The 21,197-nt window shown below is 42.3% G+C and overlaps 1 protein-coding gene across 1 annotated transcript in view; it reads left to right on the forward strand.

The window, feature by feature from the left end:
* The window catches only part of ADGB (androglobin), a 112,747-nt gene that overhangs the window by 23,890 nt on the left and 67,660 nt on the right, over nt 1-21,197 (forward strand). Inside the window, exons 5-14 of the mRNA XM_066622752.1 lie at nt 191-400; nt 1,930-2,069; nt 2,460-2,546; nt 4,968-5,176; nt 7,154-7,282; nt 9,418-9,509; nt 11,596-11,770; nt 17,182-17,272; nt 19,033-19,165; nt 20,333-20,384. Coding sequence (XP_066478849.1) covers nt 191-400; nt 1,930-2,069; nt 2,460-2,546; nt 4,968-5,176; nt 7,154-7,282; nt 9,418-9,509; nt 11,596-11,770; nt 17,182-17,272; nt 19,033-19,165; nt 20,333-20,384 — 1,318 coding nt within the window. The remainder of the gene's footprint in view (nt 1-190; nt 401-1,929; nt 2,070-2,459; nt 2,547-4,967; nt 5,177-7,153; nt 7,283-9,417; nt 9,510-11,595; nt 11,771-17,181; nt 17,273-19,032; nt 19,166-20,332; nt 20,385-21,197) is intronic.

Here is a 21,197-nt window from a genome sequence, read left to right on the forward strand (position 1 = left end):
GGGCTCTAAGTCTGGCTTCTGGGAGCCCAAGTTCAAGACATAATCTCCATGTGTCCTACACTATCTACCCTTTATCTTGTGTTAATAAATAATAATGACCATATAATTTAATATAAAGCAGGCTTAAAATGTATTTTATGAGTAAAACTGATCTTAGTGATTCCTTCCTCCTTTGCCCCCATGACTTCAGCTGATGAGATGGATAATAAGTGAAATCTGTGCAGCCTGGAGAATATACAATGCAAGTGTGATAAGTGGCGATGGTAAAGCCAGTACAAATGAACCACCTACACTTTTATGGAAGCCATGGGAACATATATACTCCTTATGCAAAGCTATCAAGGGGCATATGCCGTTGTACAATAGTTATGGAAAATATGTAGTTAAACTGTATTGGATGGTGAGTACTTATTTTTCTTTTCTAATTATATATTTTCACATACTATTTGTTTAGCAAAGTAGACAGAAAAGATTGTATTACAAAACCAATTAAAAATCAAATTTTGAGAAAAGTCACTGAATGCTTCTAGAAGAGTTTACTAAATAATGTTTAAGAAACCTTTTATGTGAACAAAGCAAGGGCTGTACCCAACACATCCAAACCTTTCAGCATCACAGCATTACAACTTGGTATATAATGTAAAGAATCATAAAAGATCTTTTGTTTATGATCACTAGGTCACTTCACATGTTTCAGAAATCAACTTCGTATGCTTGTATGTTGTGTGTACCTATGGTGTTCACTGTAACAAATCAGAACTATATCATCTTTTTATAACTGAGGCTGCAATCCTAACCTCACTTTCCTGGGAGTAAATCCCATTGAACACGATAGGACTTACTTCTGAGTATACCTGCTTAGGATTGTGCCCTGAATGTACAATATTTGTACATGTTCCAGGGAGCCATAGTTGGCATCTTCATATGATCAGAAAAAGATGGGTATGACCCAGTGCTGCAGAGACCATATAACAGATACTCTTTGTATAATGACCTCCATCCAATCTTGGAAACAAGCCCTCAGCCTCTGGATTCAAGCCACCTTCACACCTCTCTTGGGTTTCAATTCATGTTTAAGAAATGAGCAAATACTGTATTTCTCTTGCTGTTTTATCAGGGCTATATTTAGCTGGAGATGTAGAATTAGATGGCATGTTCCAATGACATTAGTGGCAACGCTTGTAGGATGGATTGTACCTCACGGCTGCAGCAACTGGCTGGAGTGGTCACAAGGGCTTCTTAGTAACAGAGGATGCTTCTTGGTGGCAAAACAGTCAGGGTTGGGTTGGGGCCATATGAAATAGAACATCAATGTTTAGAGAATGGCCAGAAGTCCCCAGGATGGGTGCACTCTAGTAACATCAAGGCGCACACTGAGTTCATTTCAGTGTCTCCCAACATTGGGACCATCACGTGCCCCTGAACAATCTCCTTTGCCTTTCACCATCTGCCATCACCATCCATTAACTATAAAAGCTGACTTCCCCTCTTTGAGTGTTGTTCAGTACCAGTAGCACCAATGTATTCTGCCTCCGCCATGCATCACCATTGCACAGCAGTAATAATGACTAAAACTAAACTTCATCCTTCTTCATTATGCGTTTGTAACATAAGAATGTTTCAGCCTTATGTTCAGAATGTTTCAGCAGTAGTTCTAAAAACATATTGCTGCCTTTATGAAAGCCATGTTTGTGCTAACGTTTGGGGAATAGTTCATCATAGTTCTTTGGACCATTTCCAAAGTACCAGGAATCTTGTTTATCCATTCTGTAGATGGAATCTACTGGACGTTCAAATTTGTTCTCCCTGGCTACTGAAATTATCTATAAAGAGGGTCAAGCTTCTGGAAGGTCACACAGGTTTGTAAACTGACTCACTTTTCTCATTTTAACTCTGTAATATTTCATTTCAGTTCTCTCTCTTTTGCAGGGGAGCTGGCGAAAGCTCATTGTGGATGATAGTATACCTTGCAATGAAGACAATTACATATTGCTTCCAGTTACAACCTGTGAAATTGAACTTTGGCCTCTGATCTTATCCAAAGCCATCATTAAACTGGCAAACAATGAGTATGTTTTCTGAACTTCCTGTCTGTCTATTCCGAGATCAAAATAAACAATAAACAAAAGAGTCAGTTTCAAATACTAAGGGTGCCTTTTTTGTCTATATGTCATGAATTAATGGTGCCTGAATGACATAATCACAGAAATATTCCCACAATCCTGTCCTGACAGAAATATTCTGTCAATCCTATCCCCACTGGCCCAGAGTTAGTGAGTGATAACTCACTGGATTGAGTATGGATTTCTGGGCATTCTTATTTACTTGCAAGTAAAATAGTTCAACACTGAAAATTATATGTGAAATAAGGAAAATGGGGAAGGATGCTATAGGGTGAATTAGATTAAAATCTGAATATAATATTGGTGTGTTAATATGTATGTTTGTATTCATTGTAGTATAAATGAACTTGGAAAAAGAGAATTGGGGGAATTCACAGTTCTACATGCACTTACCGGATGGATACCAGAAATTATTCCTCTCCAGTAAGTTCTTCTTAAATAAAGAGTTCCTTTCTTTTTGTTTCTCCATATTTGGTTCATCTGATCTTTTGGGGGAAAAATAGATCTGCATTGTGACTGAGGACCCGATCTATTGTGGGCCATGCTGGGGCACACTGTGGTAAATGTGCCAAAAGGCATGCCTGCAACAGTCTATGCTAGTCCAGCACCGGAGTAGGCTCAGAATGAGCCTACTTTGAGCCAGCGCTGGGCGGAGGATGGCAGACCACCACCTGGAGCTCTGGGTGAATGCTAGGCGGCAGAGAGGTAAGTCTGGGGGGAGGGTGGGAGAGGCATGGCAGGGGGAGGGAGCAAGGCGGGAGGAGATGGAGATAGCAGCAGGCCCTGCCATCATATCCTAACCCCCCTCCAGGCCCAGGAGATCCAACATGGGTCTCTTTTGGGTCTCTCTTACCCCAGAGTAGCCCCTGTGCTGCTTCCAAGCCCAGATGGATGCAGTGGTAGCCATTTTAGCACCGTTACAGCCCTGGGCCCTGGAAAGCATAGGATTGAGCTGTCAGACTGTTTTAAAGCCTAAAAATCCATTGTGAAGGTCAGATTTTTAATTCCACTGCTTTGTGTCTGAAAATTAGAAGTTCAGAAGTCTTTTGTCACTGTTTATTGTGTTTCTGTCTGTTAGTTCCACATTCCTTGCAGCTCTTTATGTTTCTATAGCCAGATGTAACCTTTTAAAATTGTTATTATACACATCTATTTGGTTTGTTGGGTCTGTGTAGTGGTAAAAAAAATCTAAAATATATAGGAATAAATTGTGTACATTTTTACTGAGTTCAATGATAAGTTTTAAGTATCTGGCTTTGTAGTTGCTCAGTTCAAATTTTTTGTTATTTACTTCTAAATTGATTTACTTTTTTTCTTGGTTAGTACAGGGCAGTAGTATTTGTTTTTATTTATTGCTTCTTTCCTCAATATTCTAAAACAGGGGTGTCCAAACTTTTTGGCAGGAGGGCCACATCATCTCTCTGTCACTGTGTCAGGGGCTGGGGAAAAAAAGTATTAATTTGCATTTCAAATTTGAATAAATTTACATAAATAAATATATTAGAGATGGAACTTATATGAATGAATGAAGGTCTTTCAATAGCTCAAGGCCTATAAAAGGCCTTGCACAAAGCAAGGCTGGCCTCTCCTTCACTGCCACTGCTGCATCACAAATGTGAACATTTAGGGCCCAATATTAAACATTCTCAGTGCCGGCGCTGAGGGTGTCACACAGATGCCATAAGGCACATCCACGGCACCCAGAGAGGAGGGGCCGTAGGGGCTGGGCGAACACCAGTTGGCACTGAGCTTCAGTGTCATGTGGATGGACGGACAGTGCTCCAGCAGCGCCGGCCAGTGGGAAGTTTTAGAGTGGGAGGAGGCAGGGCAGAGGGAGGAACTAGGGTAGCAGCAGTGTGGAACTGGTGGAGTTCTGCTGTGCCATAACCTATCCTCCATGTCGGGCTGAAAAGTCTGACACAGAGTCTGTCAAGTCTGCACTAGCAAAATAGCCAGTAAGGACTTGAGAAGCCCCATTACAGAGCCTAGGGCTTTCCACAGGGCAGTGGTTATCAATCTCTGAAGGAGTTTTACTCCCTCAGTAAGTCTTTGTGGAGGAGGGGCTAGGGCAGCAACGCGACCCCCAGGATCGCATTGCTAGGGGGGGGCAAGAGGGATGTTTTTCACTTATGTTATGTAGGCAGGGCTGCAGCAGGCTGCAGGAGTTGCAGGGAGCCCTGCGCAGCACTTGCAGAATGGAAGTGCTTTGCGCCTGCTTTTTCTGAATGTTCCAAGCCTTGGGGAGCACTGCAGATGGGCTCCCCATACCTCCTGCAGCCTGCTGTATTCCTGCCTAAACGTAAGTCAAAAGCACCCCCTCGCTCCCCATATGGACATGATCCTGGGGGTCACTTCACTGCCTCTCCCCCCACCCCTTAAAGGGATGGGGGAACGTTTACACAAACTGGTGGGTTGTGACCCACCAGTTTGAGAACCACTGCCCCAGGGGTAGGGGATGAGAGCTGCAAGCTTCAGGATTGGGTTGTTATAGTACAATCTGAGGCACGTTTAATCAGAAGTATGTCAATGGGGCTTACTCCTAGGATACTGTATAAGGGGTTGCAACCATAGGGTGCTTCCATCCATGTTTTCTTCTATACGAGTAAGTACTTTTCTTAATTGTACCAGAACTATTTACCATTGGGGAGATGAGGATGGCAGATTTACTTGAATTGTTTCAGTAATAACTGCACTGCATATGCACCAATAAAATATAATACAGAGACTTCTGTATTGGTGCCCACAGATAAAAAAAATTGTTAGTGTTACAGTACTTCTACACTGAATGAACAGCAGGTTGTCATTTATGTAACAAATCAATAATATTTATGTATATTTTTAAAGGTCTGGATATTTGGATAAACTTTGGGAATTTTTAAAGGATATTGTACCAGAATTTAAACTACCAGAAGATACACTCCTTGAATCCAAAATGTCAGTTGCAGAAATGAAAAAAGATCTTAAAAGTTCTGATACTAAAACTGATGCGCTACCTATCATTAAGCAACCAGAGAAGCCAGAGAAAGCAGAAAAACCTGAGAGAACTAGCAAAGGTATGACATTAAATAGACTTTGAAAACTTGGCAAGGACTATCCACAGAATCCTCTGTCTTCAGAGAGATCCAATTTTCTTTGTGTGCCCCTTTCTCTGTAGACAGCAACCCCACTCTTGGCCTCCGCAGGCCTCAGAATGACCCACATAAGCTTCCGGATGCTACTTCTGGTTTTTAGAAACAAACCAGAAATTGCCTCCAAAAACTGGAAGCAACTTCCCTGGAGGCTTCTGTGGGCTATTCTGAGGCCCCCAGAGGCCAATAGAGTGGGGCCTGTGCAATACAGGAGAGGCCTCTGGGGACTCCAAGTTAGTAATTGCACCCATGTGAAACTATGTCTCCATGGATGGTTAAATCCATAGATATGGGACCCACTGATGTGGAGGGCCCAGGGTACAAGATTGCGAACTAATGTGGCAAACCCATTAAACTGATAATTCAATCCTATTGACTCCCTATGCTGGTGAAGCATGCTTTCCAAAGCACTTTGTGGCAGCGATTCTAGCTGGCGTGCTGTTGGAAAAGCTGAAGACTGCCAGTGGTTGCAGGGCACCCACTTGAGAAGGTAAGTCTGGCGCAGGGGTGGGATGAGAGCAGGAAGGAGGTGGAACAGGGCAGGCGGAAGGCAGCAATAGGAGCAGGGTGGGCGGATTGGGCCCAGAAGAGGGGAGGGATCAGCTGTGCTGGTGCATGCTGTATCCTATCCTCCTTCCTGAGCCTGATCCATCTGCACAGATCAACTTGAACTTGCAGCAGCAATTTAACATAGGTCCAAATTGATCCATTGTGGCTGCTAGGGCTTACTCTAGGGCAAGGGGACAAATGTCCACTTCCTTTGAGGAGATCTCCAGCAGTCAAAATTCTGCAGGATGCGGAATAGCCCACTTCAGCACTGTTGCGTCGCTGTGCAGGAATTTAATTAGGAATAGTGAGACTTACTTCTAAGTAATCATGTACTGTATGGCCACACTGAGTAGGTGCTCTTAAACCTTATTGATTTCAGTGAAACTTAGGTATGCATAACTGTGTGCTCTGATTGTGAGACCAAGTTGTAGGTACTGATCAAACAATGCTGGGAGAAATTCTCATTCTTTCCAAAACCAACCAATTCTACATTAATTTTATGGGGACACTGTCCAACATTACGTGGACTATTTTTTTAAACGTTACTTTAGAAACAAAGCAAGCGTATTCCACGTTCTTTGCAATGTCTTGTGTAACACTACTTGGAGGACAAAGAATGAACATAGTTCTCTTTCTTCCCTTATCACTTCCATGTTTTCTGCTGATGAAATCCCTACATTGGTGTTCCCAGTCTATATTGGGACTTAAAAATGTATACACATGGCTTTATGCAATGTCTGTTCTAGTCAGTGATTTGTGATGCATTTCTCTGTGATATTGAAAGGCCGCAATATAGGTGCTGAGCACGGAAACAGATTTATAAATAATGAGACATTGATAGCTGTTATTATTAGGGATCGCATAGATTCCTGAGGTTTGTCCCCAAGAACCATCATGTCCATCAGAAGTAAGGATGGATGCAGTGACATCCTTAGGGTTTGCATCACCTGGTGCAGGAGGCCAGCCTGTCACCCCCATGATGGACCTCCTCCCATGCAGTGGGAAGGGCAACACCCTGAGTAGTGGGTGTGGCAATGGATTTTTGGCTATAACTTTATATAGAATAGATATTTCAATTTGTGGTTTGTTTCATTACATTTTGCATGAAATTATGCATTGAATGAAATATAATGGTATATTGAATATGATATTATTAAAAAAAAAAACAAGATTTTTGACCAGTAGTGGTGTCACCCCCTCATGCGTGTCACTCAGTAAGGTTTGCACCCCTCCTAGCAATGGATGGATGGTTTTGTCCATTTCAATACTGGCCATTGCCTTAGACAAGCAATACTGAATCATTTGTAATAAGCATATGGCAGTATTCACAACTGCATTGATTTTCTTTGGCAGAAAGGCCAGATCAAAGAGAAGTTGGAAAGAAGAAAAGCAAGGATGGTGAGAAGGATAAGATAAGGACAGGAACCCATTCTTCACGATTGTCTTCTGACTTTCAAGGTTCTCTTCAGATGTTTCTTGATGGTAAATCATAAATGTTATTGGTCATATAGTAACACCTAACCTTAATATTGTATTATCACTTAACCTTAATATTTTTTTACCCCAATTTTTACTCCAAGTAATATATACAACTGTTTAAAGATACTGACTTTTTTCAGCTGAATGGGTCTGCAAAAGATTACAGCAGACTACAAATACCACAAATGACTGCCAAGTGTACAAAGACCATATTTCACAAATAACTTTTTAAACTTCATCAGGTATATATATTGACCAAAGAAGATGAGTACTTTCATATATATTGGCCAAAAGTATACTTCCATTTCAGCCATGTGTTGTTTGCATTACAGTCTTCTATACTGTTGATACTGTGGATTTGTGAACCAGTCTGCTAATGAGTTAATGTGTCAAAGCCAGCTGTGCTCTGCTGGCTGGAATTCTGTAGTCACCCCTACCCTCAGGAACAACTGGGGCTCGTTTGCCCTCTCCAGAAATCACTTGTGTAACTTAAGGAGAAGCAACTCCTTGCCAGATGGGTCAGTGGCCAGTCTCTTAATTTCCTTTGTCTTTGGTATAGTGATCTTTCTTGCCCTTTCCCATTCTACTACTTAGGGAAGATTAACCACACTAACACCAAAACGGTGGCTGCTGCATCCTGTGGGCTTTGGGCAGCCACCAGTGTCTCCTTGGGGGAAGGGGACATTCATCTTCTTCCCCCAGGGAAAGGCCTGTGCCCTGCAATGGGGCTACTCAAGTCCGTACCAGCTATTTTGTCAGCGCAAAGTTGAGAGGCAGCGTGTTGGCTTAGAAGGCCCAACATGGGGCTCTGAATTCAGCGGAGCAGAGCTCTGCCAATCCTGCCCCCTCCCACCCTGGTTTCTCCTCCCTCCCTGTCCTCCCCGTGCCCTGGAATGCCTCCTTCCCTACCTCAGAGCTTGTCCATCGCTTCAGATGGCATGTGGCAGGCCTCCGGCTGCCACTGACTCAGCACAGACTGGCACTGAGCCGGCACCAGTGCTGGCCTTACGGCACATTTGCTACACTCAGCACTGGTGGAGGGCTAGCGCTGACAGTACAGGACCCTGAGATAATAAATAAAGTTAATGAATTCTAATATTATTAATGAAACCTTCTCAACGATGTTTTATTCATAGAAACTATTTTAAAATTTATAAAAGCTTAAATAAAATTGTCTTAACAGCATTCAAGCAATAAACTCTTTGTACACTTCAGGAAGGAAAGTAAAAAAGAATTTCAGTCACTGTAACATACATTTGAATGCATTATATTTTTCCCCTTTTTAATGCAGTTGTGACCCTAAGGTGAAAAATAAAATGTGTGAAGTTTAAGTGTAAGCCCCAAGTGGTCATGACTGAGAGCCCAATCCTGAGCTGCCCAGGCTGCGGTGGCACCAATAATAACAGCTGCTACCTCATCCTACACGCCCAAGGCAACCACGGGCGGCACCTCAGGAGATGTGGACTTCCATCCCCTTTCCCCAGGTAAAGGGATTAACCCCATAATGGGGCTACTTGTTTCACCTCTGACCAAAAGATTGGTGATGAGGTAAAAGCCTTTGTGTCAGGCGGCGAGCCCAACATGGAGGCTTTGGATCCAGTGGAGCTTTGCTCCACCAGTCTCACCTCCTTTCCTCTCCTCTCCCTCCCCCAGCACATGTCCGCCCTACCCTCTCCCCACCTCCCGCCTCCCTGTCACGCCTCCCCCTGCCCTCTCCCCATCCTCTGCCTGCCCTCTCCCCACCTGCCACTTCCCCGGAACACCTCCTCCCCACCTCCCCCATGTCCCTGCATACCTCTCTGCTGCTCAGCAGTCCATGCAACCACCGAGTGGCAGAGGCTGGGTGCCTCCACAGCACTAGCCCAGCACCAGCCAGTGCTAGGCTAGCACTGGCTTTCGCCTGGCGTTAGGGCAGTAGGTTGGCGCACGGAGCTCAGGATTGGGCCCTGAAAGAACATCACTGATCATTTTCAGAATGGGCTACTTCTGCCTTGGAGAACTGAATTTCATGGCTCCATTTCTTGCTTTGATAGCAACATTAGCACTGTATGAAATATTTTGTTACTATTTTTGTTATGTACTTCTGCGTTTATTTCCCTTTTAACTGTTTTAGTAGTTGTACCTCTTCTTTTTAATAGGTCCCATGCCAATTCAACCACAGATGGTGGTATATGCTTGCTATATGCCTCTTTATGTACCTGAAAGAAAGATCTTTGTATTAGGAAAAATGGTAACAATTTATATACTTTTTCTTCTGATTATTAATAAGTTTATGGTGAAGCTATTTATTTTTCCTTGTGACCCTGAGGGGTTTGGTTCTGGGTAACTTGTTTATCTCCTCCTCCCCTTTTTCTTTTCTGAGAAGTCCTTGTATGTTCTATTGTGGGGTTCCTTTTTGTAGAAAGTTTAAGAGGGTGAGTTGTCTTTAAAAGAAGGGAGAAAGTAGAGAATTAGTGTTACCCAATTAGAAGGTGAGATGGTTCTGGGCTGGAGGATAAATGTTCAGGGAAGTCAATATTCTTGGTCTGCTGTTCTGGATAGTGAGAGGAGAGGGTTTAGGAAGAGAGTGTTTCTGGTGGTGAGTCAGAGTGTGGGGGAACTCACCATCTATTGAACCTGTAGTTTTAATTTGGTTTTAGACTTGTCTTTTGCCAATCACTTTATAAACCTTTTGTAGTATTGTATGTTTTTTTTAAAGAATTTGAAGGGTTTTTATATTGTAGAACCATTTGATGTCTGTACGTTTTAACTGGGTTTTTAATTTGTAAAAGTAGTTTTATTCTGCGAATTTGGTTGTGCTAATTGTAAGTTTGTTGTCTTCTCTCCTTTTTCCTAATAGTATTAAACTTCTGTTTGTTCTACTTTCTTTCATTTTGTGAATCAGTGTGGGTGATACCTCCTTTGTCTTTCTTCTTCTTCTTCTTCTTTTTTGGTAAGCTTTATTATAAAGATAACCTTATAAAAGATCTTCAAGGGCTCTCCCCAGGGCACCTCTTTGAAGATTCTAAAAGACCTGGGTTGGTGTCAGCAGGGTTCTACCATTCAACCATGATTAGGTTTAAAGGCAACAAAAATGCAGATTCAGAACAAGGGACATGCAGTTGAATAGGGCTCCTTTCTGAGAATAATTTTTTTCTTATGTCTGTCTGAGCTTCCTAAAAAATCTTACAATAAAGATGGTCAAAGATGTATTACATAATAATGTCATATGCAAGCAATATGCAGCTACTACATAATGATGTCATATGCAGCTAGAGAGAGAGAGAGTTCAGCATGACTTCCCCCTATAGTTGTATGCCACAAGACTACCACAAGACTACAAGAAGAACAAAGATCAATTTTAAATTTCTTCATTGGACTTGTTTTCTCCTGAAATGTATTCTTACTTTAAAATCGATCATACTTCATTTTAACAACTATCTTATTTCATCCCCCACATTTACATCTGCTATAGTATTTTGAAAACATATTGTATAACAATTAAAGAAATTAAAGTATCCTAGATAAATGATAAAAGGTATATTCGTCTGCAGTCCTGTGCGCATGTACCTGGGAGAAAGTCCCATTATAGTCAGTAGGGCTTATTTCTGAATAGCCACTCAAATTTGCATTGTATTTGTAGCTATCTTGTAATATATTGTCCCTCAGACAGCCCTTGAGAATGAGATTTCTAGTTCAGCATTTCTCAAACTGTGCGTTGTGACGTACCAGTGGATCATGACCTGATGTCAGTTGGTCTGACCCAATGCAGCATTAAGGACTAGATATGTAGTTCTCAAACTTTTGAGTGCTGTGACTCGCCTCCATGGTGGGTTGCAACCCAATTCTCAATTCACCTGCAAAGCCTTTCTGGGAGCTCCTGGAAGCCGTAAGCAGGTTGTGCCCAGCCTGCAACCCATTCCATTGGCCTCTGTGGGCCCCAGAACACATTCCGGAAGCAACTTCCAGTTTGCGCCTGCAACTTCTGGTCACTTCAGGGTGTCATTCTGGACCCAGAGAGGCTAATGAAGTGGGTCACAGACCCAGCACTACCCAGATTCAGCAGTGCTTGCCTCCATTCTCTCCTCAGACTTGCACTAGGAAAATCACTAGTATAGGTTCAAAGAGACCCATTCCTAGCTGGGAGGCTTACAGAAGTGTAACTGGATACAGCGCATCCAATTTTGGTGCAGCTGCACCAGCAGGGGTGGAGGGGATAGAATTGGGTTAATGTGCTAAGAAATCTTATAGTTGTATCAAAATTTTATGTTTCCACTCTGGATATTTTTGCATGTGGAATAGCCTCCTTTTCAGCCTTATTACTCTATATTTTTCAGGCAGATTCTTCTGAGATGTTACGGCAGTATGGTCTATCTCACATATATAGCCATCCTGCACTACTAACCAGAACAAGGTCATGCCCTCTGATAGCCCCACCCAAACCACCACCTGTTCCTCGTTGGAAACTTATCCGCCAGAAAAAGGAGACCATAGTAACTGCTGAACCCCAAGGTTTGTCTTTCCAGATTTTGTGCTCTATTTTTAAATAGTAACCAGCAAAATTTATTATTTATACTTATCTCTATAATTATAATTTGTAATTGTACAATCATAGGTATATGAAATGTTGTATGTTTATGAGACTGATTTTACCCAGACTTTCATTTTGAAGATAACAATTCTATATACGAAAATGAACACAGGACGACTTGAATCAGACCTTTGCTCCATCTAATTCAGTATTGTCTTCCTGCACTATCTGGCAATAGCTCTTGAGGATTTCAGACAGCAGATTTCCTCAGCCCTGTCTGGAGATGAGAGAGACTGAATCTGGAATCTTCTGTATATACACACTTATTGCCTGTTTTATAATATCAGTGGGGCACATTTGAGTGGTAAAATGGGTAACAATCTGTGCTTTGTGTTGGATGGTTAACTGTGATCCATACTTCACCTTCCACCTCCACTCAAGGGGGAGGTCAGTACTGTAGGGATGGGAAAGGACATCACAGGGTCTTTCACTGTGTAGTGAGCCTCTGGCCACTTAAGGCTGCTGCTCAAATAAAGGGTTTATTGTGGATACAGCCCATGAAGTTATAATGGGGAGGGGCCCTTGGGGCAGGTAGGATCTTGGCTTCGTTGCTGCTGGTTGTTCCTTCATGCCAGCAGAATGGGCAAAGAGCAGGCAAATTGATGCCCTCTTCTCAAGGGCCCTTCTTGGGACCTATACCCAAGATCTAGTGCTGCCCATCCCCCTTGGGAAATATTTGCATAGTCTTGGGAGCACAAGTCAGGCCTTGCTAGAGGACTTGGGAAATTTGGGGAGCTTTCCCAAGTGCTTCTTTCTCCCCTTTTTCTGGTCTTTGCTCTTGTTCTGCCTTCCTGGCCATCCAGGTCCTTCCTGCCCTGGACTTCTTCCTCTTGTATTGCCCCTTCCCCTGTGTCTTGGGATATCTCAGTAGCCCCTCTTCACTTTTCCCATCTCAACCTTGTCTTACTTCACTCTTCCTTTGCCAGCTTTCATTTCTGTTCCTTGTGCTGTCTCTTGCCTTTCTACCTCGCCTCCACCTTTTGGTTCCTTCCTCAGTCTTGCCTGTCCTTTTAAACCTCACATCTTCATGCCTCCCACTGCTGCCTGAGATTGCTGTCAACTGTGAGAGTGACAGCATCTTGACTGACTGTCCAGGTCACTTGGTGATAACATCATCATTGAGCACAAGTTAGGGAAGCCACAGCTGCTAGAGCCTCCTTATGGCTCTGGTCATGTTAAGTAGCCCCATTTACTCTTTCTGGACTTACTCTTCCGTTCCTGTTTGATGTAGGATTGTCAGGGTCAAAAGAGGGACGGTCAGTGACGGCACACTGATCCAGGGCAGTAGTGCCTAATGGTTAGCATGCTTACCCCTTCCTGCTTCTTTCTCCCCTATTTGAACATCCAGCTTAATGAGGAAGAGCCTTGGTAGAATGAATCAGCTGCCCCCAATCCAGGAGTTCAGGCTAGCCAGAGGCAGAACCCCCCTCATTGAACAATACTGAGCCTCGGGGGGGGGGTCGCGATCATAATCATACTTACAGTAGCGCCTGCAGAGCAAGGAGACGTGGCAATCCACTGTACATCCTGTACTAGGGACCAGGCAGACTCAAAATGTAAAATGATTATTAGAAGTATAATGTATAAAGTAAAATGCAAAAGGGGTAAATGATTTGGAAGAAAGGTTTGTAGAAACAAAGGTGATACAATCATTGCAGTGAGAGTCTTCACATGCATTTTTAACTTTTACTGTGAATTTCAAATAAGTTTGGTGAACAGGCAAGAGAGGCAAACACTAAAACAATGCACACCTCTTGACAGTTTTCTGACTACATAGGTTCTTGTCTTACTGGGGGACACCAGCCTTCCCTTGCATTTCTCTCTCCAGTGTGGAGCTCCCGCTGAAACTCTGGATGGGGGGGGGGAGAGCTTCCAATTGGGAAGAGATGTTTTCTTTCTTGGCTAGAATGATATCATCTGTCCCTCTGATTGTATGAGTGCCAGCTGCCTGGTCACTTCCTGGTCCCATCCCTTCTAAACTAGCTGAACTGGTTTGATTGGTCCTAGCTGCTGTGAATCTAATCTGCACTTCCTCCCACCTCAGGCTATCTGCTGAAGGCTTTCTATAATTTTCATCCCAGCACCTGAATGACACAAAAGTGACTGAGATGGCCAAAACAAAGAGGAATAAGCAACATACACATAAAAAGATAAAATATAGGGATTTTATGACAAGGATATATTGCAGCTTTTGAAGAAATTAGACCTAAAGCAGTTTGCCTCTATCTTCAGAGAAATAATATAGGGTGATTCACCCACAAGTACATTAATGTACTTAAATGTGCTCTGCTACTATGATATATGCTGAAAATATACTTACGCTCCTGAAAGGCATGAGAGGAGATCTGCATGTAGAGGTAGTATTGTGGTTCCATTCCCCCCAGCAAGTGCACTTATTTCCTTTTGCCACATTGTGAATTGCTTTTAAACACCCCCAGGTGCTTGCTGACTTGTGTCTTGAAAATGTATAGGTAATTCTCATGCGCTGTAGGTCTAGCACAATGTAACCTTTGATTCACCACTTGAAGAGAGCCATATATAGCTAAAACAGCATGTATAGCACAGTAGCTAAAACTCAAGCAACATGTTTCAGGGAGTCACGAGGGCTCTGCCAACCTGCATTGCCCTTGTATATCTCTAGTAACTGTGACTGGGAACAAAGGTATAACTTCATGTTATTGCGTTAACTTTAACATTTCTCTGTTCCTTGCAAGCAGCAGTCAATGAATAGAAAGGTATATAGGGGAAAGGTCAGTGAAACATTGTGTGCGTGTGCGTGCGTGTGTGTGTATCTTTTATCACTTCATTATTAGGTTAGTAGTATTAAAGTGTAAACCACTGTGGCAGACTTGAGGTGCTCTGAGAAGAACCCTGTTCTTCTTCAGGAAACGGCTTCTCTCCTCTGTGATGTCACATCAAAACCATGCATACAACATGACACTGCCATACCTGTGGGATAGGTTCCAGCTGCCTTCAGCTATATGAGGTTAGGAACACATTGCCACCTCCTCACACTGCTGGGGAAACCCAGAAAACAAATTTCTCATTAACTGGGTGTTCGGTCTATCAGTTAAAAGGTAAGAGGGGAAATGGCTTGACTGACTTTCTTGCTTCACTTATCTCATTCACATATCCCAAGGCAATCATACAACACACTCTCACTTTCTCTGTGTAGTGCTAATGCTGAGCAAGTCTTCAGAAATGGAAGGGACATTGCTATTTGGGTTAACCCATTTTTGCCTGGCCCACAAATGTATACTTTTGGTCCCTGTTGTGTATATGCAACATTGGGCAGAAATGGCTTAAAGCACAGGCAGTTATGTTTTTATTTAATTGGAGGATATGTCTTATTGGCAATTAAAATGGAACAAAAAAAATAGACAATGAAATTCTGTACTGAAGATCAAGTGACAAAGTTCAATATAAAAACGGATTCTAAAACTTCCCAGACTTGAAAAAACTACTAATGAGGTAGTATTGTTTTGGCACCAGAGAGAAAGATCTTAGAAGTTAACTCTGTCCCAACTGGACAGAATCTGTATTTCATCTTGACTTGGTTGACATCTCACAACCTGCAAGGCACAATGCACATCTCACAATTAACATAGCTAATTGGTTGGAGACTAGTCCCTGTCCCCCCAAGCTTTGACCAACTGGTTTGAAATTAACAGATTTTCAAATGTTCCACTCCCAAGTCAGGTGAATGGATAGAACCAATGATTAAGTGTGCACTAAATCAGCAGGTAGGTATTAGTTGAAGACTATTGTTTTTTTCAAGGAAATTGGATATCCATGGGACTCCAATATACATTCAAGAGAGGATGTTACATGTGCTACGTGTCTTAGAGCTCTTGGAAAAAATGGGTAATGTTTCAGAGTGTCTCTGAAGTCAGCCCTGGTGTACCCAGAAAGTTGTTATTTAGAGAAGAATGGGGTTTGTCAGGAGAGGGGGTGCCTGCTTGCGAAAACTGCCTTGAATGCCTTCGTATGTAATAATAAATAAATAAACCACATACCACCAGAGTTTTGATGTAAGTAACAAGAAATATGGACTGGTGGTGCCCATATGTTTTCTGTTATAGTTTAAGTTTAAGAAACTGAACAAGGGAGCCCTTGGTTCAGTTGTCTGCCATGAACTTACTGTGGTGGGGATAGTAATACTGACTTACATGCCATGATTATAAGAGTGACTGATAAAGTGTTGGTGGATTGCTTTGGACACTCTCAATAAATGTTTCATTTTCCTACAATTTATGGTATAGGCAGTGGTTCTCAAACTGGTGCATCATGATGCCCCAGCCTGAGGGCCCTGGACTCTGCCCCTTTAAGGGACAGGGGCGGGGGGGGGGGAAGGCAGCAACACGATCCCCTGGATTGTGTTGTTGCTTTCCCCCCACCCCCACTGCCTTCCCTGCTCTCCCAGACACACTTGTAGCAATTCTCGAGCTCCCTGGGAGTTTGAGAACTGCTGGTATAGAGAGATCATTCATCCATATTGTGTTAATAAGGTAATGAGCACAAAGAGGGCAGAGGCCATTAGTATTCAATTGTGTCATATATTTTACTAACACATGTTGGTATAAGGAGAGCCCCACTGGATCAGGCCATAGGCCCATCTAGTCCAGCTTCCTGTATCTCACAGCGGCCCACCAAACACCCCAGGGAGCACACCAGATAACAAGAGACCTCATCCTGGTGCCCTCACTTGCATCTGGCATTCTGACATAGCCCATTTCTAAAATCAGGAGGTTGCACAAACACATCATGGCTTGTAACCTGTAATGGATTTTTCCTCCAGAAACTTGTCCAATCCCCTTTTAAAGGCGTCCAGGCCAGATGCCATTACCACAACCTGTGGCAAGGAGTTCCACAGACCAACCACACACTGAGTAAAGAAATATTTTCTTTTGTCTGTTCTAACTCTCCCAACACTCAATTTTAGTGGATGTCCCCTGGTTCAGGTGTCATTCCTGTTGCTCAATTGGGGAATATAACTATACACTTCTTGTTGGTAATTTATTTGCTGGATTTATTTGAGGTATTTTGAGCTGTAGCGATTTGTCTCAGGGATACATTTGTGTTCTGTAATAAAAACAGAAGCCAATTCATCATAAACCTAATAAATGCATTATGACATGAGCTTTTTGTTTCAGTAAAGATAATTTTACTCCAGGTTCCCTGGGCAATCACATGTAGTGGGATTCTGAACGTGCCCTGTGTATATGAAAAACACATCCCCTCAATTGGGGCCACTGCCTTTTATATGAAAATTTTATTTTGAAAAATGTTTTATGTCTTAAATTACAATTATGTTTGTTCCTTTCTCTTTTAGAGCCTGTGATCAAAAAGCCAGATCAGTTTGTTGAGGTTGCTAGCCCATTTCTGAACTTTAGACTTTCTCCAATTCCTATACCAAGAGATACGTAAGTAGATCAGTCATTGGGCTTCAGTGAACTGTTTATTTGGATGGTGGCCATTATGTACAATAACAATACACCACAAAAAAATACGGAAGTGTCTGCCACAAGTTAATTGTATTCCTGTAACAGTGTAAAAAAGAATGAACTCCGGAAGCCCTACTGAGAGATTCAAAGTACATTTTATGTTCAAAAGACATAAGTTCAAAAATCTCCTTCAGAACCAATAGTTCATCATTTTACTTCAAAGTTATTCCAGTGCACGCCAGTTGATTTCTAATCAATATGGTGTGGCTCTATTTTTTAAAAAACTGAAATGACTATGACTTACATCCCAATCCTATCCAAGCCTTCTGCTGACAGAACATGTTATGGTGATGGAAGGCATGGTAGCTGCAGTGATGCATGGCACAGGGCCACGAGCATGCAGTTGGCAACTGCATGCCACCAGAGCAACCAACCACCACTAGTACTGGTAAGTTGGCAGCAGCAGAAGGAGGCTGTGGCTGGTGATGAGGAGAACAGGGTGGGGGATCAGGGCCGCCTAGGGGGAAGTCAGGATGGGTTCCTTTCCTAGCCTCAGTATGCTCCCTTGGGCCCGCTCAGACTTTGCACCAGGCCTGGTGATCTCGGTTGGGACCATGATGTGGCAGAGTAGCTAAGTAAAAAAACCAAACAAACTTGTATTTACCTCTCCATCACATCATAGTTCCTGGCCAGCCCAAAGCATGCAGGAGAGTCCACGCCAGCACAGCTGCACACTACAGGCTGGCCAAATATAGGACTGGTCCATTAGCCTCCTAAGGGAAGGAACTATTAGACTCCAGCCAGTTATCTAGCCAAATGGCATTCAGTTTTTCAAAAAAATTTCAGAATTAAAAATTATACATGTTTTTTTTAAGAGTTCTAGAAACAAACAGGATTAGACACACCACAAGTAAATCATAGTATATACCAAAACTGCTCAATGGTAGAGCACATGCTTTGTTTGCAGAATGACCCAAGTTCAATCCCTGGCAACTTGAAGTATGGCTGAGAAAAATTCCTGTTAAAAGTCTGGAGAATCATTGCTAATCAATGTTGACAATACTGAACTCGATGGACCAGTGGCCTCAGTACAAGCCAGCCTCCTGTCATGGGCATCCTGTCAGGGTGCAATAGAGTACCTTTAAAGCATAACAGACAATCAATAAAGTGAATCCCATTATTCTGTGGACATGTTTACATATTTCAATAGGAGTTTTAGAGTTCATTTATTGCATTTTACACAGTTACTGAGCACAGTTAAACTTGTGACATTTTCACACGTGCACGCACAGGGAGAGAAAAATACCCCCCATAACACTGCTTTCTTTAACACTGATTTGTTACAGTGATCTTTGTCCTGATGTTGTTGATAGCTATTCTAGCCATTGGCAGCTGTGCATTCTGGGAAGCTCTCGGGTCAGTCACTGCCAATTTCCTATCTTCTGCTTCAACGATTGCTTCTGTATTGGTGTTTCACATGGCACTTGACTTTCCAGGATGAATCCTTCATGTTTTGAGAGATATTACTCTGTATGTGTATCAATATTTATTTATATATTACCAATATTTATTTCACACCTTTCAATGGGAACATACTGGTAGCACACAGCATAGCTAAAAACAATGGTAAAGTATGAAAGCAATTAAAAACATACTGCAATAAAAAGTGTTAATTAAAACTTAGTACAACAAGATAAAATGAGATTACTGTGATTGATTTTTGTTTGTGTTTTATTTAGGCATTTTCCACCATCTACCTTCAAAAAAGGAACTCTTCCAGTATCCAGCTTACCTTCCCTCACTGAAAATGATGAAAATGTAATCGATGTTTCTGCAGATGTGATTCCCATAAGTACTGATGACACTTCTCAGGTTAAGATTTTATTCTGTGTATGTTTTTGGCCCAACCCTCAGCTATCTACATGCCTCACAACTCATCCAGTGTACATTACCTAATCCTGGTATATTCATTTAAAAAAAATTGCCATTAGCTTCTTCCTGTCTGCTGAGTACAGTTGAAGAGGCACACTAGTAGTCATGTTTCTCCTCCCCTTCTTTCTCTTTGCAGCTGTTTGCTGTCAGTCTTTCAATGAAGTTATATGAGGCAGCTGGTGGGTTGCTTGAAAAAGGGTTTGCTGGATAGGGGTTGGCACCAGTGGGCAGTTGCTGAGAGCATCAGAAGACCCATTCCCAGTTCCTAGCCCCAGGCCACATTTTTTTGTGGCAGTAACAACAGCAGCAACAGCAATATGGCTCTATTGTTCAAGAGGAGTTGCTCTATTATCATCCCCACCCATGAATGGACATTCTTCTTTTCTTCTGGAAAATGCCCATTTGTGGATGGAGAGGATGCCTGGAGGAGATGGTAATGGAGTGACTCTTGCTCCTGAGTTATAATCTCCACTCTGCTCCAGGGTAGGCTTCTTCCAGGTGACCTTGCACCACATTATAAATATGTAAGTTTTGGGCTGAGATGCTAAGCATATTCACAGGTAAGGCACCTTAGCTGCTGCAGCACAACCTGGATGGGCTGTTGGCATGCATGCAGGGTCTCTGGCCATTTGCACTGGCAGTCCCACAGCATATGAAAGTGGTGCACTTTTTGTGACATGGTAAGAAGACTTACAGTAGTGGATCCTCTGCTGTAGGCTCTCCATAGGATTGGGCTGAAAGTCTCATGGAAATGGGAACTACCCTTTTCATGATCAGAATCATAAACTGCCACTGTATAGTGCATAGTCTTCTTGACCATCATCAGTATAGTCTAGTCTAGCTTCCTCCCCCCCCCCTTATAAATAAGTATTTATAGCTCAATACTTGCATATGCCCAGAAGTAAGAACCATAAACCTTGGCCTTAAACTCATCAATTTATGTAAAGAATAACAAGAACAATACTGCTTAATTATAATTAAAATCTTATTAATGACTCCTACAATTAACAGTGAAGCTATTTTGATAATGAAATGATGATAATTTTAAATATATTTTGCTTCTTACTGTTATGTCAGTATTATAAACACTCTTTTTCTTCTCTGTAGGAATCGGCCTTAATTCAGCAACATACTGTGGAAGTACAGGTACCTGCTAAAGGTAAAAAAAACCACACACGCACACAGAGGATGTCTGAGAATGAATGTATGGGGATGTATCATTGTTTTAATAAGAAATAAAAACACAAAAATGCTGAGAAAGATTACTTTTTATTTTTACTGTGCAAAACCTGTTTCAGGGTTAAAGCAACCTGATACAATGACTGATGTTTTCAAAACACATTTTTAAAAGCAGAGTGCAGTATCTGTTCACACAAATATGTAGTAAGTTTTCATTCAGAAATCTTTTTCACCTTGCAAGAGGACCAAAAACAGCTTGGTAGTTGGGATAGAAAAACCATCTCTAATATGGGAAGTCTGAAAATATAAGGGCCATATACAGTATTCATTAACCAAGACACTGAGTACCAAACCCTTAATTTGAAGATACTATGCCAGTGGTTCCCAACCTCCTGCCCCATTAAGGCAGAGCTAGGAACCTTCTGAGGACCTGCAGGCAACGGAGCCCATCACTTCCAGGTTCTCCCCTACAATGACAGAGAAGTCCATTAAATTCCCATTAAAGTCCCATTAAAATGGGTTTCTTACCTTCCTCTTATTGGCAGAGGCAGGGAGAACCCAAAAGTGACGGGAGCCGTCGCCTACAGGTCTCCGCCATTCAATGCTCCCCCCCTTAAGGGAGGAAGATTTAAAAAATACATTACAGGGGGGTCAAAACCCCCTCCTGGCTGGGAAACAGCTGCTTTATGCAAACAGTAAGAGTCATGCCAAGCTGACCTATCCCAAACCTATCTCATTGGGCAATGTCTTTTTTCTTGAACCAACAATATGGGGCTGTTGCTGGTGTAAACAA

Source organism: Tiliqua scincoides, chromosome 1 (assembly GCF_035046505.1).
Source record: "Tiliqua scincoides isolate rTilSci1 chromosome 1, rTilSci1.hap2, whole genome shotgun sequence".
Lineage (NCBI taxonomy): Eukaryota > Metazoa > Chordata > Lepidosauria > Squamata > Scincidae > Tiliqua > Tiliqua scincoides.